The 27,872-nt window shown below is 43.5% G+C and overlaps 1 protein-coding gene across 1 annotated transcript in view; it reads right to left on the bottom strand.

The window, feature by feature from the left end:
* The window catches only part of ETNK1 (ethanolamine kinase 1), a 220,226-nt gene extending 192,659 nt beyond the window's left edge, over positions 1-27,567 (bottom strand). The window contains exons 1-2 of the mRNA XM_085652750.1: positions 26,990-27,567; positions 4,099-4,358 (exon numbers count right to left, since the gene is read on the bottom strand). Coding sequence (XP_085508876.1) covers positions 4,099-4,358; positions 26,990-27,136 — 407 coding nt within the window. The 5' untranslated portion in view covers positions 27,137-27,567. The remainder of the gene's footprint in view (positions 1-4,098; positions 4,359-26,989) is intronic.
* Between the last annotated feature and the right edge of the window lie 305 nt (positions 27,568-27,872).

Here is a 27,872-nt window from a genome sequence, read left to right as displayed (position 1 = left end):
CTTTACGCCATTTGTGGCGTGCGCGCCCACTTAACGCAGTTCGTTCCATGCGCGCACGGTGCGCTTCGCGCACCGTGCGCGCACAGTGAGCACGCGGTGCGCTTCGCGCACCGCGTGCCCACATTACGCTAGATGGGCCATGAACGCACGATGCGCTTCGCGCACCGTGCGCACAAAGTGAGCACGCGGTGCGCTTCGCGCACCGCGTGCCCACATTACGCTAGATGGGCCATGAACGCACGATGCGCTTCGCGCACCGTGCGCACATGGAGGACATATGATGAGCAAACTCTTAAATCTGCTTTTCATTTATTTTTTTTTATTTTTTTTACCGTACGCTTACCGTAAGCTTACGGTACGCGTACCCCGTGATTTTTTTTAAAATCAATAAATGTTTTTTTTGTACTTTTCTGTCCTTCTTTGACCCCCTTACAAATGTTAGGGGGTCTGTAACTCTCCTCATTGCCCCCTTTCCTTGTTTTCTCTGTTTTTTTTCTGAGTGAAACACACAAAATGGCGGCCGCCGCTTCCTGGTTTCGGCCGATTCGAATGTTTACTAAGATCTAAGAGCCAATCAGAATCGCGCTCGCGCACGCCATGTTTCTTCCGTACGCTTACCGTAAGCTTACCGTACGCGTACCCCGTGATTTTTTTTAAAAATCAATAAATGTTTGTTTTGTACTTTACAGTCCTTCTTTGACCCCCTCACAAATGTAAGGGGGTCTGTAACTCTCCTCATTGCCCCCTTTTCTTGTTTTCACTCTTTTTTTTTCAGAGTGAAACACAGAAAATGGCGGCCGCCGCTTCCTGGTTTCGGCCGATTCGAATGTTTACTAAGATCTAAGAGCCAATCAGAATCGCGCTCGCGCACGCCACCGTACGCTTACCGTAAGCGTACGGTAAGCGTACCGTAAGCGGGCTCAGATATATATATTGATTTAAAGGCTATTTTCTCAGAATCTACTGAACAGATTTACACCAAACCTACAAAAGGCACTTCCTTGACCTAGGGACTACCTCTCTGCCAAATTTTGAGTAATTCTGTTCAGCCGTTCGGGCTGTAGCTCGTTCTAAAGGTCCTATGGAAAAATGCATGGGAAAAACGCGTTTTGGGACCCCCCTTTTATCTCAGCCCCCGCTTGACGGATCCCCCCGAGACTTTCAGGGTAGGAGCGGAGCGTAGCGCCCCACCTATTTTGAGAAATTCGCGAGGATTCGTCGACCGGCGCCAAAGTTATTCAAAATAGAATGTTGAGGTTTTCCTATGGAAACGTGGTCCTAACTATAACTACCTACTGGCGACCGCCAGTAGGTAATATATATATATATATATATATTTTTCATATTCTCTCTCCCCCCCCAGCCACCCCCCCCTACAAAAGGTTGCATGTTTTAGTGCAGAACAAAATAAAGAGTCGACAAAGGGATGTGTGCCATGCCTACAATTCACTGCCATGGCATAGGTAGGCCACCCCTCTAGCTGGGTGCACTATACCAGAGGTGGAGGGTACAGGTGCAGGAGCCCTGTACCCCTATAGTGTCTAAGTCAATTCTTAGACATTGTAAGTGGAGTAATGCCATAAAAAGTATATGGTGTTGGGAGTTTCTCATTACGAACTCCACAGCACCACAATGGCTTTACTAAAAACTGGGAAGTTTGGTATGAAACTTCTCAGCACATTAAACCCACACTGATGCCAGTGTAGGATTTAATGAAAAATGCACTCAGAAGGCATCTTAAGAGCTGTCCCCTGAAAAACTAACTAACTATAGTGTCCTGACTGAATGGCTGTTCGCCAGCCACTACCACCAGACATGTTTCTTGCAGATGGGGGGGGGACCAAGCCAACCTAAATTAGGATTATGCCCCCCCCCCCACTGGATGGTGGCAGAATAGGGGGGTGTACCCACCCCAAGAAAGGGACCCGTTGGTCCTGACCTGTAACACTCTAAATCTAGTATTTAGGGGCAATCCCGAACCTTGCCTCCTCAGACAAGAAGAAGGACTGAAGAGCCATGCTGAAGAAGGAAGAGAACACCAACTTCTTTGGCCCCAGCCCTACCAGCCTGTCCTGACCTCGACCTGCTCCAGCGAAATCCTGGCGTGTCCTGCAGCCAGCAACCCCCAAGAGCCCAAGACCCAAGACTTTGTCTCCCGTGAACACCGGATTTGCTCACCCAGAGTCTCTGGCCAAATCCGCGAGTCTGCACGACTCTGCACCAGAAGCCCATGGACAGAGTTTGAGTGGCCCAACAACATGAGGAGGTCGCCCCGGTGATCCTGACCGGGATTCGGTGATCCCTGACCTGCCTCAAGTCTCCAACCAATGCCTGTAGCCCCTTTCTGGAGGATTCACCAGACGCCTAAAGACACCCCTGCACCAGACATCCCACGGCCTAGGGTGTCCCAATCAACGGTGTCCCAGCATCCCAACTTACCTCTCCAACCGGTGGTCGCCTCCAGAAGATCTCCGTCCCCGAGCCTGCAAGGTTTGTTGCAACCAGAGAATCCCCACTGAAATCAACAGGGCAACAGACTCCAAACCAGCACCCTGCACCCCCTGTGCCGTTGTGGGTGCACTTTGTGTGCTAAAACGGATCCCCCTTTGCCCTGAGTCTAACACCAGGAGCTTTGCTGCTACAACCTCGTGGCCTGCTTCTGAGCAGCCACCAACCGGAGGCCCATTATACCCTATTGGATAACATTGGGCCTCAGCACTCTGCACCCGGTTGCCCTAGTGCCGCTGAAGCCGCTTTGAGAGCGCATCCTCGACCCTGAGGGAACCCTTGGTTCTAACTCCAGAAACTCAACTCCCACAAACAATTACTTACCTATAAACCGATAACTTCATTTCCTCCCTTAGGATTGCATGGACTGCATTTCTTTGAAAATTCTTTTAAGTGTAGAGTTGGTTTGTATGAAACCTTGAAAAACTGCAAATGTACAAATACTGAATTACGTACCTTTTGTCTAGGAAATGTCCCAGTGTTGTATCTAGGCATATCCCACTGGTTAGCAAAAGTAACTTAAAAAGTAATTCAAGAAGTAAAGTGTACAATAATCAACAAAGTAACTGAAAAATAATCTTGACAGTTGACTTACCTGTAAATCAACTACCTGCATTTGAACCTGCATTCGAACCTACATTCAACTGCAACTCATTGAATAAATCTTGCAAAGTATTGTTTCACTTACCTGCACCAGGCCTGGTTCTAGAAATGCAATAACTAAATAATATTTGTGTACAAACAAATTGGTCCGAGTTCAGTCTTTGAGTGTGTGACATCATTTCATGCAGGAGTGTGTACAATAAATGCTAAATCCTCTGATAAAGCCTTACTGCTCGCCCACACAACCACAAATCGAGAGTAAGGTATTATCTATTTTTACCTCTACCTACCTTTGGGGTGCCACTGGACTCAGTGCACACTAGACCTTAATTTGCTATAGTACATACAGAGTCAGCCTCCTACATGGACTGTCACAAAGCCTACCTGAAGCGTATGTAATGTATTGGAAACAACAGATTTGCAATAGATCTGCCAACAAATAGCAAAAACTGTCAGCAGCGGAGAGTATCACACCTTCGGGCCAAACATTTGTGCAGTGTTTAAGGCAAATACTGAAACATGTTCATTTGGAAATATGTGAAAATTACTAAGCAACACATTAGGGGCATACAATATGAGCCCAATCCAATTAAGTCCCATACTTCTTCCAACACATAATTGTGCTACCCGAGAGCAACATCCCGAGTATCACCAAATGATCTATGTTGTACAGAATTAAGGTTTATCAATTTAAAGAGGGGTGTAGAAGGCAAACAAAAAAAAAAAAAAGAAGATTCCTTTGCGCTACAGTGTAATGAATGTAAACATTTGTGGAACATAAGATATGAATAAATGCTTCTGTTCCTCCATCTCCTCAGTCCCTTCAGTGTGTAAAGCATTTTGCAATACACAATTAACTGTATATACTATATTACAATTGTTACAAAATTCATCAAAATGTCTGCCTCTCCTTTCCAGATAGCCTCTTACAAGAGCATGAATTCCCATAGCCAGTTGGAGCTATAGAAGAACTTTTAACATACATACCTGAAAATTGTTGGATTGCAGACATGCTCTGGATTCAAAGCTTCCCCTTGCATGAATTTATAGCATAGTCCATTATTAAAGGTGCAATATAGCTGGGGTGCACAGCCATGAGCCTGAAGTACTCGAAAACTCTTTAATTCCTGGTCTCGATCTATTAAAAGTTCAGTCTTATTTCCATAAATTCTAACCAAAACAACATCATCCATAGTTTCTCCAACGTAGCACCCAATAAGTTTATTGGTAATCCCATCTGTGAAGACCTACAGTTGAAAAGGATAAGCAAGAAAAATGGTCAAGGAAAAGAAAAAAAACATAGTACACCTTTATTTTATAGCTGTACAGATAAATGTGAAGTTTTCTAAGACCACAATATAAAATACCCTCAATGGCCTGTCTCACATCCCTTTTGCTAGTTGGCTTTTAAAACTAGATATGTCAGTCTCAGAAGAATTGTCAGTGATGGTTAAATTAAGGGCGCAGTTTTAACACATTAAATGGGTTCCTTGGTTAATGGCCCAACTCGCCCTCCCAAAAACAGTCTTCTCATTTTTCCTGCTCCCCGAAAAGGTGCTCAGACATTTCAAATGACATTTATTTCCATTCTGTACTTTATGCCCAACATGTGCCTTTGCCACATATTATGCCACCATGCCTCTCCCACTTTGTCTACAAATCAAGGCAGCCTCCTCTCACTGCTCGCTCCCTTACTTCTTTCTAGCTGGTTGCTTTATCTTGATTAAATGTTTTGCAGATCTGCACATGCCTTGGTGAGGCTTGCTGATTTGAGGCCTACTACAAAAGTGAAGTTAGTTACTCTGGGACATGCATCTATAGAAAGAGAAAACCTCTTATTAGCCATCACAGTTCCTGCAAGAAGAGTTAATCTTTTCCGTGCAGATAGACACACAGCTGCTCTTAAAATAATTAAGAGAAGCTTTTAAAATTGAACTTGGTCTGCTTTTGTGAGAAGTTGGCCTGACATATGCTGGTCACTAGTTATAGTGGCCACCTTGCACCAGTCCAAATCGACTCTTATGGTAGATAGGTTTAAGACAACCTTTTAAAGAAAGCTATCCTAGTGGTAGCTGTGGAGAGCAGCCTTCAGGCTAAGTCTCTGAGGAATGTAAAGCAGCTTGTTTTACCTTATAAATCTCTTGAATTACCAAATGAAAGGACACCACACAGGTATATATATCAAATATATATGTATTTATTCCTAGACACACTCTACTAATCTCTTTATGAGATTAGAAGCCAGGAACACATTCAAATATCAACGTTTCACAATAAGTTAAGCACAAATATGGCTGGGGCCCTAGGGGCGTACCAGACCATATACTAAAAAAATGGGTTAGGAAAGTCGACTTGGAAAATGACAAGGCCTAGGGCCTGTAGAATCGCTGGGGCTTCACTACTGCAGTGAAAGCAGGTAAGTAACAGACCCACGGGAGACGCATGCAGTGTGTGAACACAGCCGTGGGTTCCCTATTTATTACAATGGAGCAAGTCGCGGTTTGATTTTTAAAGTTTTAGGGTACTTCGAGGAAGTCTACAAGCAAGCCAATTACAAGGTAAGTAATTAGAGGGCCAACACACACTAGGGCACCGGAGTGCACGAGTTACCTCACCCAGGGAAGCCGGGTGCATAGGTGTCTTTTGGGGTCAGGTCGGGTCGCTGTTTTCTATGGAGACCAAAGAAGACTTGCTGCTTGCGGCGACTGAAGAAGTGTCCAGTGGAATCCAAGGGTGGATTCGAGATGCTGAAGACCTGAAAATTGAAGGGACAGTGTTCAGTCACTTGCCAGTGACCCGGGGCCAGGAAGATGGATACCCACGGATGTCGGTGATTTCAGGTGATCAAGGGTGTTTTGACTCTTCGCTCACGAGGTCCAGGAGAGATCGACGATGACCAGCAGCGGGATTCGGAGTGTTCCACGACATCTTCAGCTGATGGCGGTGTCGGCAACCGGATTGTAGCCAACAAGCCTTGGCAACAGCAAGTCTTGTGTAGAGTGAAGAAAGTCGATGGTGCAGACCAGCAATGTCTGAGGGACTCACCCAGCGAGGGCAGGCCTGGAGCAACCAGGGGAGCCCTTTGAGTTGATAAGAAAGTCTTCGGGGGACCCTCAAGCCAACGGGCAAGGGATCGCGAAGACACCTCTTGAGGAAATGCTTCACAGGAGCCCACGGTCACTCGGGACGGGGTAGGCCTTTTCGCTGCAAAACCTGCTGGAGGCTTGGGCCACAAGTGGTCCAAAGCACAAGTTCATAGAACGTCATTAAGGGGTTGCACTCGACAATCGTGCACGGGAACCCGGGTATTGCTGTTTCTCGTCACTCGTGGGGTCCACTCGCCTCAGCTCTGCTGGGGACTCACAATGGCCGTCGAGAAGTCAGAAAATCCACTTCCGGGGCTGCAGGGACTTCGGACTCCGGCAGGAGTGGGAAAGTTTGCGACCGTTGATTCAAGTTTTTGGTGCCTGCCAAGCAGGGGGGTCACTCCTTGACTCCAAGGGAGATTCTTCCATCTTCCAAAGGTAGTGGAACGTCGAAGGGCCAGGATTCTGCTTTGTAGAGCGTCGTCAAGGGTTATCTGTTTTGCATTGGCAAGGTTTCCTATCTTATACTGAAGATAAGGGAGGGACTAGCTCTATGACCACTCCTTTGGGAGGCTCAGGGTAGGGGGTGGTTACACCCACTTCCCTTTGTCCAGTTTCACGCCAGAGCAGGGGCAGGTAGCCCCTGAACCGGTTTGAGCTGGCATATGCACAGAGGAGCCTACTGCTTCCCCAGTGCAGGACTTCAAAGTACTCTAAGAGTGCACCCACCCAGCTCCAATACACTAAATCCTATCTGGAAGGTGGTGACACCTTCCTGTGACAGGATGCCTATTGTTGGGCCTCCTCCACTGCGAGTTTCAGTCAGCAGCAGGAGGGCAGCCCAGTGTCTGTGCTGGTGGCATCCATTTTGTGATGTCAGGGCTCTTTCAGATTTCTGTCATTTTACTACAGTGGGTACATGTCGTCCCCTCTAGAAGGGTGGGATCCTGCTCCCACATCATGGACTGATGTGGGGGTATTATTCCAAGTTGTTTGACACCAAACACACCATGTTTTGATGCAGTCATTCCAAAGTTAGCATTAACCGGGAGGTTATAATGCACTTAAGAGTATATGGTTTAACCGCATCCACAAACAGCCACAATGAATAGACCCTGCCAGCTGTAGAGGGGCCCTGCTCAGGCAGAGGCACCCCCTCACATTGTAAACCAAGCACCCTGCCCTCAGGATTGATAGGACCTGCCTTAGGGGTGACTGATAGGTTTATATGTGTGTGTATGGTGAGATATAGGAACCTATACCTCTGTGAGGAGTGCTAACACTACCTCACCCAGGCTGCAGTAGCAGGCCTGGGGTGTCAGATTTAGTCTGCTTCCCAGGGGTGGCATAATACATGCTTCAGCCCCTGGTAGGCCTGTGAAGTGCCTATGCCCTTGGTACCTAGGGTATCATATACTAGGGGCTCATAAGGTACCACAGTATCCAATCACTAGTGCATCTAGTATGCACTCAAAGTTGTTTAGAGAGAATAGAGAGACTGGGGCCCCGATTAGCAGGGACCCAGCCGGACTATAGCCAGAAACCAGTGTGTACATCAGAAAAAAAGTGGGGGAAACATAAGTGCAGATCCTACTCTCCTACAGCTATCCATCCTTCAATAAAGTATTTGCAGCAGCATTTTTTTTAATCCACCCCATATCCTTTCCAAAACGAATGTCTTGCTCCTTCATCTGCCGGTTTTGTTAGTCTCTACTGGGCGAAAAGTCAAGTCCAGTTCCTGTTTCGAATGGCAAGATATATGCTTTACTGCCGATGAAACTGTGGTTCACTGTTCTGCTCCCGCTGAAGCTGCCATGCACTGCTTTGCTCCTGCACCGAATGGAAAGCTTTGTAGTATTTTTAGGTCTCGCGTGAGCCAGCGCATGCGCTGCCTCAGGCGAGACATTTAGTAAGTGGGTTTTCAAAGTGCTTGCGTTTACGCGAGCGTGAACATGCGCAGCTGCCAGCTTTCAGCGCCCGAGGCGCCATCTGGAGCAGGATTACTTTCACTTTTGGCAGTGCTGCGCGCCCACCACTCACGTGTTTGCCGGCGCGCGCACCCCTGCTTTCACTTTTGCCGTCTTTTTTTTTACTTCTAGCTCTTCAAATCCAAAGCACCTTTAAGAGATCTTGTTTTTTTTAATATGCTTTATTTGTTTAGCTAGGCTTTCCCATGTTAACTGTGTTTAAATTATTTATGTGCTTTAAAAAAATAAAAAATAAAAATGTACTTAAATTGTTTTGTGTTGACAGTAATTATAAAAAAAAAAAAGGTTTGCTTCAAACATATTTATGTGCTTTCTTTAATTTATGTTTTTTTAAGGATTATTTCTGGTCGAGTCTGCCCTGCCTCATCGCCCCATTAAAGGCATAAATCCTTTCATAATTGCTTGAGTTTGCACAGCTTTATTGGCGCTCATGAGGTGCTACATCCATTATGTGTGATTTATTCTGGCCCGGCATGTTCCGTTGTCTTCTTATGTTGTATTGTTCATAAAGCTTTTAATGAGTTTGTTTATATGTTGTCGGTGATACTTTCAAAAGCGTTATGTAAAAAACGAAACATTATTTGTTTTGAAAGGCTTGCTTGGTTTTTTGTTACATTGTAATGTGAGCGTTGTGTTTGCAACGTGTTTTTAAAAACCTTTGTTTCCCATCAATCACCATATCCGTGAAGCTGCCTTCACTCTCCTCCCGCCCCTCTTCAATCCCCATCTATTCTCCCACCCTGTGCCTGTTCCACACGCATTGTGTATGTTTTTTCTCCCCGATCTGCTTGTGCCCTTTTCTTGCAGAGCATATACCCTCCCTCTCTGGCGGGTGGCAAACATTTCAGAGCCATCATATCTGTCTGGCTTTCTTCCTTCCCCCCCCCACCGCCCAGCGGCGGCTCCTTCACAGGTAGGGCTCAATTTACATGAAATCACTGGCGCATCCCAGAGAAATGAGGTCGCACCACAACCTTCTGTTGGTCCTGCATTCTGAGCTGCCTGACTCCTGGCATTGCAGAATTATGCTTCTTGTTGCTCTATTTTTTGAGCAAAAAGCTTCCTTACGCCCAAAATAGATGCATGGATGCATTTCTCATAAACATATAATGTGAAGTTCCGGTTTTTTTTTGGTAATATCGCATATTTTTTCTGAAATTTCACGTACTTACGCAAAAGGAAATTACGCAAATTTCGTACAGTCCCAAAGAACTGTGATTGTTTGGGATGAAACAATTTAAGTGTTATAATCTGCAGCCTCTTATATATTTTCCCTTTTATAAATAGCCAATGTCCAAGATTGCTGATATTTTGCTGTGTAGATGGGGTAGCGTATACAGACAGCGAGCCAATAGGTTTTGCCTTTGGGACCTTGTAAGTGTTTAGTTATTCAGCACAATATCCTTGGTGCAACAACATCAACTATTGCATGGCTAAAGACTTAGAAGGTCCCAAAGGCGAGACCTATTGGCTATGCCAATACTTGTTTTTCCTTTTACTTGCTTGCCTGCCGCCTCGCCCTCAACCATCCAGTCCTTTTGGAGCACTTTTGAAGCGCCTTGGGGTGCTTTTGGAGGACTCATAAGGACCGTCGCTCAACTAGTCAGCTGGCGTTCCGAATTAGTGGTTGTAATCCTCCTTGTGTGGGATATGTGGCTACAAACGGGCCCCTATCCTCCAGCCGCCCTACCCGAGAATAGACTTGAAGTAGGTGCACTGGTAAAAGTGGTGTGGCGAACCTGATGCCAGCACTGGTCTGGATAATATATTTTTTTTCCCCAGTGTTTGCTGGAGGAAAATCGGAATATTAAGGAGCAGGCTATCTTGAGCAGCAGGAGAGATTGGTAGGGATATATTATATATATATTAGTGAACCAGCCGAGTGTGGAAAAGTGGTGTGTGTGTGTACCTAAGAAGTCAATTTATATAGGATTTGTGTTCTACATAAAAATAACGCAAAATTAATATAATGTACCCTTCTTTCCCAGCTGTTCAGATCCAGAAGAGTAGATAGTGAAATGTAAGCGAGTTCATAGAGTTCACTGAGACCAATGAGATGGCTGGTGCTAGAAAAAAAAAAAAATCAATGAGCTCGTAAGTCATAAAGGAAAAGTGTGAGGCCCAACTGTTGGGGGTGGATAAAAGCGTGACCAAAATGACAGAAGGACCTTCTATGGGCGATGCTGGGTCCCCGCCAGTTGTTTCCCCAAGACTCCTCAATGAACAAAAAAGGATGAGAGGGTGAACTAATAATACAACAGCTTTATCTGGAAATAAGTGATGGGGAAATTGCGCAGCTATAAAGGGGCACTAGTTTGAACCAACTCCAAATTCAGAGATGGATCACTCTGGAGACTTATGTGTACAGTTACCTACGTATTTAGACGATCCAATTTTGAGATGCATTCCCCAGAACCACGGCTCTCGAGATCACCTCAGTTCCCAAAGGCAGACTCAAATCTTAGTCTGGAAGTGAAGACACTCTTTGTGGGACCGCCACATTGGGAACGAAAAAAATAGGACGAGAAAGTACAATAGGTTGCAAGGTCTTTCCTCCTCTTTCAATGCTACAGAAACAATGTCATCTTCTATGCTAGACATGGTTCTTGTTAACAGAAAACTCTATGGAGTATATAAAATCATTGTTTTTAACAATGATGAAATAAAATGACAAACCAGACTGTTAAATATCACTGCATGCGAATTAAGGGAATAAATAAATGTATGCTATCACTACTAGTAAGGTCGGTTGAGTTAACACTCAGTGTAAAAGCAAAAGGTAAGAAGTGGTGATGCATGCATGGAGGAAGCAGGGACCAAGAAAGAAAGAGCAGTTTATATTTTTTATAAACCTTTGTTAATAAGGCATGGTGAGTGGTTTTATTATAAAAAAATATATACAATAAGAAGTAGTAGACCAGCTGGTCAAAAAAAGATGCAAGGAGGGAAGCCATCCCCCTCCACACCCCCGCAAGGAAAGCTGTATATTTCCAAGGGAAGAGAGCAAAAATAGAGAGAAATAGTACCTGAATAAAGAAAAGATATGCGAAAATGGTTAAATAAAGAAAGAGCAATCATTGCACAGATGAAGAAAATGGAATAGAAGTTCTCCCAAGTGCAGCGCAGCAAAATTTCCACATGAGGGGGGTGGGTGTGGTGGCTGGGGTCCCCAAAAAAGATGACACATCGAGCCAATAAGTGGGTAGAAGGGAAAGGGAAAATAGCGAGTAGACTAAGTCCCTGTGGTACACTTTAAAAGTAAGAAGGATTATAGAAAATACCCAAATATGGTAGAGAAGGTAAACAATGCACCATGGATAAATCCAAAAGGTGTAAATTTAGATTAATTCATAAGGAAACAAGCAAAAGATGATTTTGTGGAAGGAGAAGATGTATACCTCTATGTAGCGAATAGTAGAGTTAGGGAAAGGAGGAAAAAGATAAAACCCCTAAACATGGGAAAAGTTTTGCAAGTCTTTGAAAACTGTGGTGACCTTTAAATTAATCATGTCAAAGGATTATAAATAAGTAGGGTTTGTAAATGAATGGCAGTAGAAGGAGATGACAGAGATCCTTTTCTTTTCCCCTTTAGTGCAAGGCCTGGAGCTGAAAGTAGAGCAGGAACTGAATAAAAAAGGTATAAGGCTAGCTGGGAATAAGAAGATAGAAAAGTTTGGCAGTCGTGAATGTTTAAGGAATTGCACAGCCCTAACAACAAAACAGTAACACCCAGTACCATCGATAATCAAAGTATAATTACTTCCCATAATATCATAACTCCAGTAGAAGTGAGGTCTAAGAATAGTCCTAATATTTCTATCGCAAAAAGGGCATGTAGATATTATTGTGTTCTACATATATGATGATGAGTTGGCTATGAATATTGAGCCCCGAATACGGTTATTCTTCACGTATGAATATTATATACCACTCCAAGATGGCGCTGATTTAGTGATTATATAAAAAGCACCGCTAAGATGGCGCTTAAGGTGCACGTCACCGAAGTAGCAGGAGTACCGGGACGCGGTAACTCAGACAGGTATTATGATGAGAGGAGATTCTGCCCTTTTTGCGATAGAAATATCAGGAGTATACTTCGACCTAACTTCTACCGGAGTTACGATATTATGGGGAGTAATTATACTTTGATTAGCGATGGTACTGGATGTTACTGACTGTATTTAGGTGATTTTTCTGATGATACCGGGGGTTTTTAGACTGCATAATGAAGTTTTCTACTTGTGTATGATGGGTAATTATTATGATACGGAGAGTATACCTCAGACACGATTGAGCAAATTAACATGATACATTCTACTTTAGATACGCTCATATTTTTCATACCCCTAGATCAGGAACTTGTGACTTTGCATATGAGGAAATTACGCCCTTTCACTCTATTTTCGTCAGGAAATGAGCTGATGAAATACTGTTCTCAGCTTATGAATTATATTACTCTAGGTGAGATTATCACGTAAGTTCTGTGGGAAGGTTACTTTTAGCACTACATTTGGGGTGTACTTACTACTATATATAATTTCAATATATTTTGTTGCTTTGTTGTACTATTAGAATCAAAGGACAGTAATTTTGACAGAAGAATAGTACGCTTGGTACATGAAAAAGGACGTGGACTTGCAAAGAAGGATTTAGCAAGCCACAGGGTGAATACTTGATTCAGATAGACCAGATCTAGAGATGTTAGCTGAGATTTGGGATGCCTTTTACTTTGAGCTTTTTGTGTACCCACAGGATTCTGACCTTAAAGAATTTATGCGGCTTGGTCATCATACTTATTAAATTATAATAAGAATTCTTATCAGGTGAACTTGGATTATTTGGTTAATGTATCTTCTGCTCTCTAATACTCACAACCTCGGTGACATGTTTTTATCTTTTTCACGTTTTCGGTTATAACTCGGTTATGGGTCTTTTTATCTGTACTTGGTGTATGACCTGCTTTCCTATAATTCAGGCGTGATATGTTAAACAGTGTTGGCTGTTTATGTTGTATGTTTATGCTGTGAAAACCTGACATCTAACTGTGTCTAGAGACCGATACCAGGCTTCTTTTTGAGAATTGGAAAATTTGAATAAACACCATGATCTTGGACTAAGAGCCTTTTGGACTTTTTCAATATATTACGGACTATAAAGTTTACTTTAAGTGTGCTAACGGTAGTCTTTAATGTAATTAGTATACCTTCGGTTGAGGGGAAAGATGAGATTGAATTGCTAACCAATCTTTTCTGCCGTTGGAGCACCGACAATTTATTACAATTGTTCTGTGTACATTCCCGTGATAAGAGTAGTGAGCCCGTGTAGTATCTTTTCTCCTGGCTACCAAAATCAGTTTTTTAAATATACAGAGTAAATGGAATACCTAAAATCGACAGTTAACAAAAGTGACAAAAGACAATTTAAACAGTCAGTGGGTGAGCCTTTAAAATAATTGGTGCTCTTTTTGTGTACAAAGTACTCTACATACAACCTTAGGATCACATGAAACACAGCATAAAGGCAAAGATTGGTAGAATCTTGTGGGAATATACGTGTCCCAACAGGGGAGGTGATTGGTTTCAAACCTTAATCGTGGGGTTTTCAATCAATCAATAAACTTTATTTCGGTTCTTTTACAAACCATAAAAGTACAAATACATTATAAAATACATGTCACACATATAATAAACACATAACAAATAAAGTGCCAGAATAAATCTACTTTCTTCCACAAAATAGAATAATTACTAAAATTGAGGACAAAAATAGTGCAGAATACACAGTGAATTATTACTGGTCCAGACAATTTCTCAATTTAACAGTTAATTTTAAAAATTCCTTCATTTGGAGGATACTGTCACTGTGCAGCAGTTGTAAGTACATAAGTTCCGGTCTGATTTGTGTAAAATCAAGTTTTTTTAAAAGAGTTACCAGATAGCACTAGCGTGGAAATTCATAAAACTTACATAAAAATATAAAATGCAGCATATCCTGCGGAGACTTTCCGTCGCAGCCGCAGGGTGCTGCCAGTTTATTAAAAATATCCGTTTTTGGTCTAATCAACAGATGATGAAACAGATTTAACCTAAACCTCGTTAGCAAAAAATTTTCATGTGAGGTCAGTGAGCCAGTCAGGTATGGTTCTATGGTTTCACAAGTTTTCAGCATGGCAAATTTCCTAACGCTTTGTTTCTGGAGCTCCACATCTTCCCTCCGGATCCTCCTATCCATAAGGTGGGGTGTTCGTCAGGACAGGTAGTAGGGTCTTTTGCGGGGGGGGGGGGGCGATGCAGTGATTAAGCAGATTGTACATAATGACATGGGATTCTTATATATGGAATTTTATTATGGGGACCTGGTCTGCGGGCTTATATCTTTCAAATTGTGGCAAAAACAAAGTTATATATTCTTGCCTTTGTGAATGTCAGGATTCAACTGGTGGGGTGCCTTATTTCCGTTACACATTCAGGAACCTAATTTTGAGAGTTCTGTGACAGGCGAACGCAAAGTCCTTTGAGCCACGAGTGATGGCCGTAACCTAAGAGGTACTCTTCCCTATCCATCTTGGAGGGTCGTTTGCAGAGTAAAGTATAACAGATTATAGCCACTAGGTTTGGGCTATTTCAGGTATGCAATTTGTTCTGAGAGGGCAGTGTTTGTACAGGTATCACCAAAGGAGACCCAAGTAAGACAGAGGTAGGGCATTAAGCGATAGGAACTACTGAGAAAGTTTGTGAACAGTAGGGGATATCAGATTGCCTTTTAGAGCTCGTAGCATGCAGAGCAGGAATAAAATGATAGACACCCTGCAGAAAAGCACAAAACTATCACTGGGGTGCTATGTGGCAAATCACATGTTTTGCAATAAAAAGTTTATTTAACTGCAAACCCTGTAGTGGTTTTAGCTACTCTGTCAGTGCAAACATCCCTGTTCTTTTCAAGAACTGGTTTTTAATATACAAGGCGAAGCAAAATCTTTGGCAACAAAGCATTGCCTTCCACGTTGTGGACAGAAGAGAATAATCCGCTGCGGGATTTATCGGGCCTGGCTGCAGAGCAGAGAACTTCAAGGAGATGCTTGGACATAATAAGAAGAATTAGCATCACAAAATAGAAATTTTGAAAATCGATTCGGTAGGCTGGAAGACCAAATGACAGGAACTCGTTCAACATTATAAAAAGAATTTGTATCATAAAATAGAAATATCGGAAAAAGAATAAGAATGGACAGTAACATGAAAATGATTCAGCCCTGATGATGTCCCATGGGTGACGAAACACGTAGGCTGGCTGTATTGAAATACTGATTGATCTGTGTTTTAAAGAGTTTGGACAAGTGTCAATAAAGACAAGTGGACAAGGAAGCTTGCATTGAAATTTGGATTATTTATGGACTTCAATAACCAATTGTGGATGAATTCATAATAACTGTACGCTCCTTCTGTGTGGATTTAATATTTTGTTAGATGACTTCTGGGATGTGGGTCATCGAAGAGAGCGGTTTCTTTGAATATCTAGCCAATAAATGATACACCTAGAATACTCACCTGTGCACACGAGTTCTGTGACCCTCACCGCTCTTTAACGTTGATTTGTTTTTAAAAGGAATACATAAATAAAAAGGCATTGTGGTTTTTAATGCCAGGAGCTCAAACTCTCGCAAATGCGCGTCCACTATAATCGTGGCCACGCCCCCTTTTTAGACGCTGCTCGCATATTCAGGTTAACGTGAACAGCGTCTAAAGAAAGGGGCGTAGTCACCAGGATAGCGAAAGCGCGTATGGTGCATTCACCCAAAGTTGTTTTTAAAAGTACTTTCAAAAGCTCTGTAGCGGCCAAAAATGAAAGCAGGCCGTGCTGGTAATTAAATAGACGTGGCCGCTAAAGTGAACGCGGACTGCGCCATATATTAAATAATTAAATCGGTGCAGCAGCTATAAAGCGGACCGCCCTTTAATTTGAATAAGAATATATTACTATTTAAAACAAAGCGGGCGGGTGCTCCGATGCAGTGGGTGGAATAGGGGAAGAGCATTAAAGAAAACGGTGCTAACTAATTTATAAAGCAGACCGTGTAACAACCGAAGGAAAAGGGCCAGTCCTCGTGGGAGGTTACAAGTGAAGACAAGGCGGTACTAAGGAGGGACTAACAAGCCTATGTACGAATCAGAAGCCAGCATTTACTTAGGGCAATGACATAAGCCAATGACAAATATGGGCAGAGAGGGGGCGGGGCTTCAAGTGCATAATCCAATACACCATGCCTCGCAGAGCCAGTAGCGCATTCACGCTGCCCTTAGGCTCTACCTAAAAAAGCAGTACAAATACGTGTTTTTTTCTATCGATATAGTACCAAATCAGGTACAATTCCTCTCTAAAAAGGCGGAAAAAACGGGTCAAAATTCCTAAGTTTCCGAAACTGTGCGTGAACTTAGCCCACCAATCACAAACAGGCATGACAATCCTGCCCAGCTGTATCACCTGCCATTCCAGCAGCAGACACCCACACACAACTGTCCCTTTTAATGCCAGAAACACCAATGCTATGTCAGTTCCAGAAAAGACCTACCTGATGAAGCACAGATACCAGATGGACACATGAAGAGCTTTATCAATTCCAGTATCAAATCCTTGAGAAAAGGTTCTCCAAATGGGTCATTGTTTACCAGGAGCTGGCACTTACTCCTTTGATGCCAACCCTTTCCCACACAAACAGTCTCATTTTGTTTCCTTACTCTTTCCTCAAAATGTTTATTTCAAGTGATCAACTGTGATGGAAAATACGCGCATTCTCCAAACACACTCCATTAGAACTAGTTCTGGCAGTGGTAAACCTGTTCTGTTAACTCTCCAAGCCCCATGGTGAGAGTGCTCTGGAAATTATAGAATGCCTTTCTACACTGCTCACATGGATGTCCCATAAATCTATTGTACGACTGGAGCACTCGCTGTGTGGGATAGCTTGGTGCAAGGAGCTTGATCATGCCACATTTGCTCTTTTTGTGTCACTCGCTAAATCACTTTGTCAGAAGGACACCAAGTCAATTTTTTCTCCTTCAGTGCAGGAAGCTCGTAGTCACGTGCTCAGCCCTGCCCTTCTCTTCTAGTGCTCAGTCACCATCCCTCAATCGTCCAATGGTTCACCGTCATCACTGATGTCCAGTCCTCTACTTACTCTTTACAACTAAAACGGAGTACGAATGGCACTAATAATGTACGGTCTTTAAGGCAGTCAATAGGATTCTGGACATCCAACCATGCCACCACTGGTGGATCCTACCCAGTTGTAAGCATTTACCCTTCTTTCGCTAACCAGTTAAGTTGACGCTCTAGGACACTGGCACTCAGTTACCCAACTATCTGTGCCATAGACTTTATCAGCAAGTGCAGCAGCAATAGATTAGAATGAACATGCCAATGGAAAATATATCGTTTTCATCTAACTGAATCATGATATGATGTAAAAACAATTATGAAATTAGTCTTCTCCATTTTCTTCCTATTTTAACAATGCCATACATTTCGAACCAAATGGAAAGGTTTAAGTACTACAGTTATTAACGATTGGTAAGCAGCATCATACTTAGCTAAGAACATGACGGCCCCCATAAATACAGAATAAATAAGCGCAAATACAAAAATTATAATAGGTTCAGGCAATTGGTTCCGTATGGTGATATTTTGACTCTTGAAATTGATTTGCCTTACACTCAAGGTGTGGATAATAAACGACTTAAAGACAGTACTGTCTGTTGCCTCATCATATTAATTCTCTTCAAATAAGACTTCGAAAATTAAGAAGCATGCTTCTCTGTTGCAATGTATTTCTAACTGGGTGAGAGTACACCCTGCAGGATACCACGCACACTGGCAAGATAGAGTGCAGGGTGTGTCAATTTTCCAAGTGAGTCTCATCCTTACGTATGATCTTGGCTGGATACAGAAACCTTTGCCATCCTCGCAAAGTCAAGAACACAAAGAATCCCAGCAAAGCATAGACACACCGGTACAGCTTTGTGTTAACTGGCCCTATTATTAGGGGCTTTATGAGATGCAAGTTATTTAGATATATATTTATGTAGCAGTCTGGGCCTCTTTGGGAGGTTCAAACACGTATTCCATAGGTTAAAGGCTTGTGGCAAACAACATTAAATCTAATTTTTAACAGTCTTATTGCCATTTCATGTCACCTTCAATTTAGAATGGGTCTTCTTTCAAATCATATTTCACCACTCAATAAGACAAACTTACAATACACTTGTAGAACGTTCTCTACCCAGACATAAGAGCAAGTGGAAATCACACAATGACACTGTCTCACTTCATAGTTACCTATCGAATGACTATAGAGTTAATTTATATATTCGCATTGATCCAGGAAGCACAGTTGAGCAAAGCAAATAAAGAGAAAACCAGGCAGGCAAAAAGTAGGATGAAGATCAGTACAGTATTGGAAAATAACATTCACAGGGAGCTAGCTGGACGTAAACAAGCATTGACAAAGCCAACAGGTCTCGCATTTGGCCTCGAAGACCCATTACGCTAAAGTACGTGAGGGGGAAAAAAGCTTTTTCGCCTCAAAAATAGAACAAGCTGGGAAAAGAAGCCTGGAACTGTTCAAAATTGTCAAGGCCTTCTCCTCTCCGAATGTAGTTAAGCCCCCTTTCACTCCTACAGAGGAATGGACAAACCGTGAGGCACAATATTTTTATAATAAAATAAAAAATATTCAGGATGCTTTCGGAACTGGTTCTTGAGCTGGCGCTGACAGTTTAGCCGCTCACTTTTCCGCCTACTACAACTTAGATGAGACTCTGTCGGAGTTCCCCCCTTATTTCAAAGATTACATCGCTTAAAATAAAGCATACACTGAAATCTGGCTCCCCTATGGATCCCTGTCCGGCCAGAGTGCTAGCCTCTATTGCGGATGTGATCAATCCAGCTGTGAACCTGGTCCTGAATCTGTCTTTATCTGAAGGCTCGGTGCCAGAGTGTTGGAAACACGGACGAATCCTGCCACTTCTTAAAAACCTTCGGCAAATCCCTCCACAGTCGGCAACTACAGGCCAATAATGCTACTGCCATACTTCTCCAAGGTTTTGGAGAAGCATATGAACACGGTGTTCACTGATTTTATTGAGACCACCCATGCTCTGCACCCTAGTCAATTTGGGTTGAGATCTAATTATAGTACGGAGACTGCGTTAATGCAAGTCTCTGACACCATTAAAGCCACTCCGGATAGCGGTGGGAAAGCGGTACCGATACTGCTGGACCTTTCGGCGGATTTTGATACCGTGCCCCACGATCGACTTTTGCACAGGCTTCAGGACTGTGGCATCGGGGAACGGTCCTGAAGTGGTTTGTTTCCTTTCTCGAAAGCCGCCAGCAAACCATATGGTCCCCCTTTCACCACCCCTATCCCTCCTATGAGGGTTGGCGTGCCACGAGGTTCGGTCCTGAGCCCAACTTTGTTCAATCTATAAATGGCTCCCATAGCACTCCTGGTAGAGAATCAATTGGCTAAAGTTATATCATACGCCGACGATACACAGCTGTTTACCTTTGAGAAAAATGCAGCGTTGAGAGGAGATGTCATCAACAATTGCCTGTCCAAGGTGTTTTCCTGGCTCAGGCTAAACCAACTTATGTAATTCCGATAAGTCCGAAATTATTTGTTTCGGCCACAGTCCCGGTGTGGACTGGCGTAATTGGTGGCAACAGGACATGTCCTGACCCCCCCCCCCCCCCCCTCCCTCCCCACCTGTCCAGTTACCACTGTAAAAAATCTTGGGGTAAAAATAGATGTGGATATGTCCATGAAGACACAAGTGCAATCTGTGGCCGCCACCTGTTTCGGACTACTGAAAATGATAAGGAACTTTCTCCCTCTCCTCTCAGTTCCTCATAGGAAAACAGTGGTCCAAGCTTTGATAACATCTAGGCTTGACTACGCCAATGCTCTGTATCTCAGCCTCCCTTGACTATCTATTAGGCCATTTGCAGGTGGTACAGAACTCGGCAGCAAGGGCCGTCTTGCTGGTTGATCTTAGAACTCATATGACGCCTCTCTTGATGTCCCTACACTGGCTCCCGGTGCAACAAGGGGTGGTTTTCAAGGCTCTGGTACTGGTCTTTAAAGCCCTTCATAATGTTGGAGCTCCCTATAAGAGGAGCAGAATCTAGCCATATGCCCCCGTCGGAACCCTGTGATCCTCAACTCAGAAGCTGTCGGTCGTGCCAAAATTCACACGCTCTCTGTTGGGCGGTCGCTCGTTCCAGGTGACCGCTACTAAGCTATGGAATAACCTGCTGCCTCTCCTGAGACAGGAATAAGTTCTCCTCAGCATTAGAAGAAAATTAAAAACCTGGTTGTTTCAATGAGAGCGGAGTTACCTGTAGCCGCGCCCAACTGTTCTGTCAATAGGGTTAAGTCAGCACCGGGACACTCTTAGGAGTAGCCATGCACTTTACAAATACCCCTAGAACAAAACATATAACATTTGGGATCTAATGACTTTGCCAAAGCCCTCTGCCATGTTCTGCAGGATCTGGCTTCCATCACCTACTCCCGCCCCCCCTCACCCTCACACTGAGCAGTATTGTAAAAAAACTGAAATAAATTAGAAAAAGGTGGACATCATTCCACTGGGAGGTGCACAGATGAAAACGTATGCGCAAGTGTGTGCCCAAGAAATCATGCTGGCACAGTTTGCTTTCACATTTTACTTACCAATCCAAGGTGGCAAACACCATTTGGATAAGTAAATAAAGGGGGGGAAAGGGCTTAAAAAAATAAATAAGCACCACTGAGGTCCAGGGGATATGGGTAAGCATCACTTAAGGGAGAAAACGACACGAGGGCAGGGAAGAAAAACACATGGTCAAGAACACAGCGGGTGGGGCAGGGAAAGAATAACATAGCGTGGGGGTGAGGTGGTGAAGCATATGAAAGAGCAAGCAGCACGTGAAAGTGACTGCATCATGGGGAACGAGGGAGAAGCACTCGAGGGCGAGAACAACGTGTGCATAAAGAGGGCTGGATGGGGGGGGGGGAGGTAGAAGTACACAAGAGAGAAACACGCAGCACAGGGTGAGCATTTGGAGGGGAGCAAACAGTTCACTACAAGTTAGCAGTGGAAGAATAGAATCGAGCCAGTAGGAGAGATAGTAAAGAGGCTATGTTCTAGGAGAGGGACAAACAAACACAAGATGGACAATGAAAGCCGCTGAACAAGAAACAAGCAAATGAGTGACAAAAAATCCCAACCAATGGTAAACAATGGTGATCTGCAAGACCCCGAACATTCTTGGTAACCTAGGTCATTTGCAACCAGGCAGTTTCTGTTCTCTGGTAGGCTTGGCCGGAAAAATAAATAACAAAGCCACAACACAATACTACTTATCTTAAGGGCTATGTACATATAGCAGAAATGAAGAAACAGGATTTGGAGGTGCACCTACAATTTTTTTTTTATATATTGTTACCTGTAATTGTGAAAAACAAGCATTGCCAAAGCCAATAGGACTCATCTACAAGACGATAGCTAGTGGCATTGTCAATGTTTAGCTCTGTTGTACAGCAGTGCATCTACCATGCAGTCAGTATGAAAGAGTTTAAAGTGGTCAGTGCTGACTGAGCCATAGCACTTTTTTTTTTATTGCTGGAAGGAGGAGGCATCGCTGAGGGCAGCGGGAGATGGGGGGGGGGGGGGCGGCAACACTGAGAAGGTACGGGAAAAAGTGCTATGACAGGGGCAGAGGTGTCTGTGTTAAATCGCTTCTTTACGGAGGGAAGGTGAACAGGAGCAAGCAGCAACACGGACAAGAGAGGAAGTGAGGGTGGGGACAAGCAGCAACAGACGAGAGGGCAGGAGGAAAATGGAGAGGGAAGAAGTACATGAGGGGGTCAGTTGAAAACACACAAAGTTAACAATGGCTGCTAATAAAATGAGCAGTGGAAGGACACAAGTAATGCGTTGATGCTCCAGAGGAGGGACAAACACAGAGTAAGGAAGCCTGCAGCAGCTGACCAATATGAAGTAAACTAATTAAAGTGACAATAAAGCCAACCAATGTTAAGAAATGGGTGGTCTTTAAGCCACTGTATAGAAAACAACAGATCTTGCAAGCGACAATGCATGCGCTGTCTTAGGCAAGACCTAATAACTAATCAAAAGCAATTGATTTAGGAGTAGCTATCACTTCCAATCCAGCAAGTGGCTTGGGGGCATGCCAGAAGGGTTTAAAATTTGAAAGCTGTGTTCACAATAGCAATTCAGCCTGTGATTTCTAATTAACGAATCTGAGCTTGTTTTTTTTTTTTTACTTACACAGAAATATGAAAGGATAAACACTGCAGTAAAAACAAAAAAGTTGTATTAAGAAATTATGATGGGGCGCGGAGATGTCCATTTATGCTCTCCTTTGTAAATGTTTACTTTCTCGGCTGTTTACTGCCACAGTAGCCGGTGAGATATCTGCTAAATGATGTGATTTAATGTAGGGAGTTTTACTTAGCTGTTACGATGGACTTCCTCTTATAGAACAAGCACATCTCCTTTACATTGAAAGAAATGCATGGGTCCTCTCCGTGCCATAATCGACTTCTAAATCGTGTAATCTATAAGGCCGTCTATCTGAGTAAACCCCAGCATTTCTCATCTTTACTCAATGTTTCAAGTGGTGCCTAAATTACCAGAAGCCTACCCCAGCCAGGGATGGGAATCCAATAGACTTGGAGAGAACGTACATATTCTTTTTCTGCATTGTACCAAGACTCTGAAACAAATCTCTCTCTCACATTCTGGCATGTTCCATAGACTCAATTTTAGAAATCTCTCTAAACACACCTCTTCACAATCGTGTTACCATATTAGGTCGTCACCTTTTACTCCCCACTACACTCCACTGTGGAGTTTAATGTCCGATCCCCAAGTACATTTGCACACACTGACCTGCCACCATGTGAAATATGGTTTGCCATTCAATACACGGCAACCAGATGATAAGTCAGTGTCACAAAAACAGTCAAGTGAGCTGGAAACCCTTGGGCGTGACACATTTACGACTTGTGTGTGAAGGCTCTGCTGTAATCCAAATTCAGATTCTGAAACCTTCCCAGGTCTTGGGAGGTAGTTCCAGCTGAAATTGTACTTGCTATGTAGCAGGATAGGCTACGGCCCCTCGGACAATGCCATGGTCCAAAGCCCCACCTTTCATCATGATCCCAGTCCTTATCTGTGAAACTTATTCGGAGGTTGGCGCGTCTGAACACACGGTAATCGTATCAGGATGCCTCTATCTTCAGATATTGCCTACCTACTCTGCTGCCATGCATAGTATGTTACTAGCCCTTAGCTGCATTGTGGAACAATAGCCCTTCTACACCGGCTAATAGGGAAACTTTCAAAAGCAGAAAATAGGTGTTAATTTTATTGTGTGACCATCTTCATAAGAACGGTTATGATACGATGATTTTATACACAGACCTCAAGAAAATGATTATAAGTGTCTTAATAAGAGTTTTTGAATAAACGGATTAACAAAAATTAGGAGTTTGAGTATTTCCAAGTATAGTGTTAGACCCCTACTGAAACCCATAGTATATTCAAAAATGATATCATGGTCCCAAACAGGGATGTAACATAGAAGCAGACAGTGCTGACGGCACAGTGGTTGGTAAGTGAATGGAAATATATATTTTGTCCAACCAAAGACGATGCAAATGGGTGTAAAGTACAAGTAAAGTCAGGGGGAAATATGTTTGTTCTAATGGAACATTTGTTTCCAATATACTCAGGGCACAAGTCGAGGGTACTGGCGGGTAGAAGGGGTAAACTCTTTTCTTAGGGTGGACGCCGTCTCCCCTGCCAAGAGGCTGGGCCCCACAGAAATATGCATAACTTGTCCCTGTGTACTTTTCAGACAGTGGGACACATTTAGCAGCTTTGAGCAGCACAGTGCAGACAGGTAAAGGGCATATCAGATTCCAGCTGGGACCATTACAATGGCCTAAGTTAAGGGGACAATCAGGACTCCTGTTGGATTATCCTGGCTAAGAGCTATCCGGAGCCTCAGACTTAAATACAATGGAGTGGGGACTAAATACAATGGAGTGGGGGCAAAGGCACACATCTCATCACTTCAGAGGCATTTGAGAGGCATGGTTTTGAATTTGATCAGTCCCTGTATACAAAAGATATGCATGCACAGTAAGAATGTCAGCTGTGTTGGTCTGTCCCAGTATTTACACAAATAACAATTTAAATACCACTATTTTGTTTTATTTCTTTTATAGCGCTATTATACTCACCCCAATGCAGGGTGTCAGAGTTTTACATCACACGTACAGATACATTGACAATAATAGCTCACCGTGCTATAACAGAAGGATTACAATTTATGAACTGCAAGTAACAAGAGGATCTCTGTGGGAAAAAAAGCAGTAACTCACTTACCCATTTACATTTTTAAAAAAGTCTGTATTCTGCGTATTGTATAATGTACTCTGCATTAGAGATTAACCCTCTAAGCTACTTTGATTCAAAACTGGGGCTAGATAAAACACAGCTCTCTCCAACAAATAAGTTAACCTCCAGAGTTATCTTACTGTTAATATTATTCACCCACATTTAGCTGGCAGACAAACATCTATGCATCAGGTGCCTTAACCCCATGAGATATTTTAAAATGCAGATTTAGCCACCAACTAAGCAGAACAGATCTACTGACACATTTCTCTTTGTTGCCAATTTCCTTGTGCAGAGTTTACAAAAAATAAATGTATAAGCAGAGACCCAGATTTTATGTCGGTTGTATCACGTTGACACAACCCCGACTTAAAATCTCACTAGTTATATTGTAATGTGCTCAAACATATTCATGATAGACCTGCTAAACTTATGTGCATGGTCTTAAGATGTGATGTCACTTTGTGCGAGCTAATGGGTTGTGATGCCACTTCTTGTGAAGCCACGGACGTTGTTGCGCCGTGATGTAATAAAAAGTGATGTCAAGTGCCATGATGTTACTTGCATACTGCCTAACTTGGTTAGTACCCCCACTTCTTTTTTTAAGACTTGTGCCCTGGATATACTGTTCAGTACTGGACGTTAGCCTTTCAACCCTATGCAGGCAGTGTCCAAATGGCCCATAAAGCATTAAGGAAACTTCAGCCAAAACAAGTTTTGAATATTCACTAAGGACGTCCAAAAAAGTCAAAGTGGTAGCGAACAAGTCTCGGAATGGGGAAGCTCGGGTTATTTGCTGGAAAAGTGGCCCAAGGGAACGAAGGAAGGTTTTCAGAAGCTGACCCCAACTCATGGCGCAAAGCAAACATCTGTCAGCGGTGGCCAAAACATTGTGGTCACTGTCTTTTAGCAAAAAGGATCAATCTCTCCACAGTGGTTGGAGCCAGTTCCCACATTTGGTTTTTTTTTTCTTCCTCGAGGTGTAACATTGATTTTATTGATTACAGATGTTCTCCTGTTCTATTGGTTATCTACACTGAACATGTTATTTGATGTAAAGCGCTCGGATACCTTTGGGTCTTGCCAGTACTATATAAAACGCTTAAATTAAGTGGTTCTGGCGTTTCTTCGAGTCTCTTTTGGAACTAAGCCCGCGCTTTAAAACAGTCCTAAATAAATAAAACAAAATGTATCTTACCCCAATAAGACAATCCAGTAAAATAGCTTACTGCAACATCTATGGCATACATCCTTAAATGGACAACACGAGAACCATTCTGCTGCAAATCAGCAGGTAATTAAAGTGCCTAGCGCCAGCCATGTCTGTAGGGAGCGATGTACGATTATTAGGCATCAGAATTAAAAAAAAAAAAAAAAGAATCTGCTTGTAGTTTTGCATTTCAGCATCAAGCATTGCTACAGGTATACAAAAAAATACAACAAAAAGTACAATTTGGCGGCAACACTTGACAAAATCCTTAGTCCAGAAACCATAAAAGAGTCCAATTTGGTAGGGTGGTTAGTCTTTATGTTAGATAAAAGCGTTTCGTTTAGTGGATGGTTGCAAAATAACTAACAAAATGGTGCTGAGGCTACTAGACCAAAATGCATTACATTCACATTGCTACCAGCACGCACGATCGGGACGGAGTTCGGGGATTTAAAAGTGATTTAACACGTAATACATTGAAAACATGCCACTTCATACACAGTAAACTTGACGAGCTAAACTAACACAGCAAAACGTTTTTCAATACAACGGGGATCGACACCAGGACACGGCTGGGGCTTTAAGACGACGTCACCGTCCAACGTGTTACTAAGGCGGAAGTGAAAGGACAGTTCCTTTTCAATGGCCTCACACGCCCATCACATAACATTGCTAGTCGGCCCGCTACACTGAGTCATTACTATTAGAAACCGCATCCGTCTTTAATCTTACATTTTACAGTATTTTTTTACACGTACCCTCTAAACGGTGCTTCCAGATAAATAACTAAATATTTTTTTTAAAAACGGGTTAAAACTGATAACGTTTCCACAACGGTGGAGGATAGATTATTATTATTCTACAATTGCCTTTGACAAAATAAAAAACACTGATTTAAAAAAATACTCTGTCGCTGCCTATACATGTACGCTGCAAACTCGAGAGAGGTGGGGCCTCCAAGTAGACACTCGCGGTTGCTGGGGGATGGGCGTGGCGCCCCTAATCTGACGGTTGTGCCCGAGACTTCCAGTATACACGTAACCCAACTCGAAATATCCAACGGGCTGCTGGTTCACCCCCTGCGTTTTAGTCCACGGCGAATAGTTTGTATTTTTTTTTTACCTGCGTGGTCACTTCCTCCGGCTTCCAATGTGGCCTCAGCTCCTTAAGCAGCCGCATCGCTCCTTCGCGGCACCCGCGCTCATCTACAGTCAGGTTCATCCTGGGCACGTCGGGGGAGCCGGGAGGGACGTGAATGTAATGTGACATGGTGGGTCTTAAGAAGCAAAGCAGGGTGGCGCGGGCGAGGCGGTTAATTTTGAAGTATTTCTGGTTTTAAGGGGTACAAAAAATGTCGCCTGCTGTACTGTCCGTGTATTACCAGCGGCCCGGTGTTTGTGATGTGCTGCTTGCCGTCTGACAGTGTGAAGAGCACAAACGATGCCTGACTTTCCCTTCAACGAGAATCAGGCGATCTGATACAGCCACTAGAGTTATAAGGAGCCGGCTTACACGGAAATTTCCACTTCGACTCTCCTCCCCTAGCAGCCCCCGCCTCCCATAGACATTCTCAGCGACGGCTTCCGCGGTGCATGCCGGGACTGGCCTGATGCACGCGTCACTCTGAGGTTGGCAGTGACGTTTGTCGACACGAGATAGTGCTGCTGCGCGTGGAGCGTGTCCTGCTCAGGCTGCTCTCTGGAGCTCGTAGCTTAGCGATGCTGCCGACCCTATGCTTTTACCCCAACCCTCTTTGTGGTACTTGAGAACAGGCGTGTGCCTATCAATAGTGCGGCAGGTGCAGTGGCGCCGAGGACCAGGAATTTGAAAGGGGCGAGGAGGGGTGGCTACTGAATCCCAGTTTTAGCTATTTACTTCCAGCCAAAGCATATGGGGCATTTTTCCATACTTCCATCAGGGTCCTTGTTATGTAATAACAAGCATTTACAATGCAACGGTCTCGGCATTGTTAAAGTTAATGCTATTGGCATTGCTCATGACGTTA

The sequence above is a fragment of the Triturus cristatus genome, chromosome 4_1 (genome assembly GCF_964204655.1).
Source record: "Triturus cristatus chromosome 4_1, aTriCri1.1, whole genome shotgun sequence".
NCBI classification, from domain to species: Eukaryota; Metazoa; Chordata; class Amphibia; order Caudata; family Salamandridae; genus Triturus; species Triturus cristatus.
This window is presented reverse-complemented; position numbering and strand designations above follow the sequence as displayed.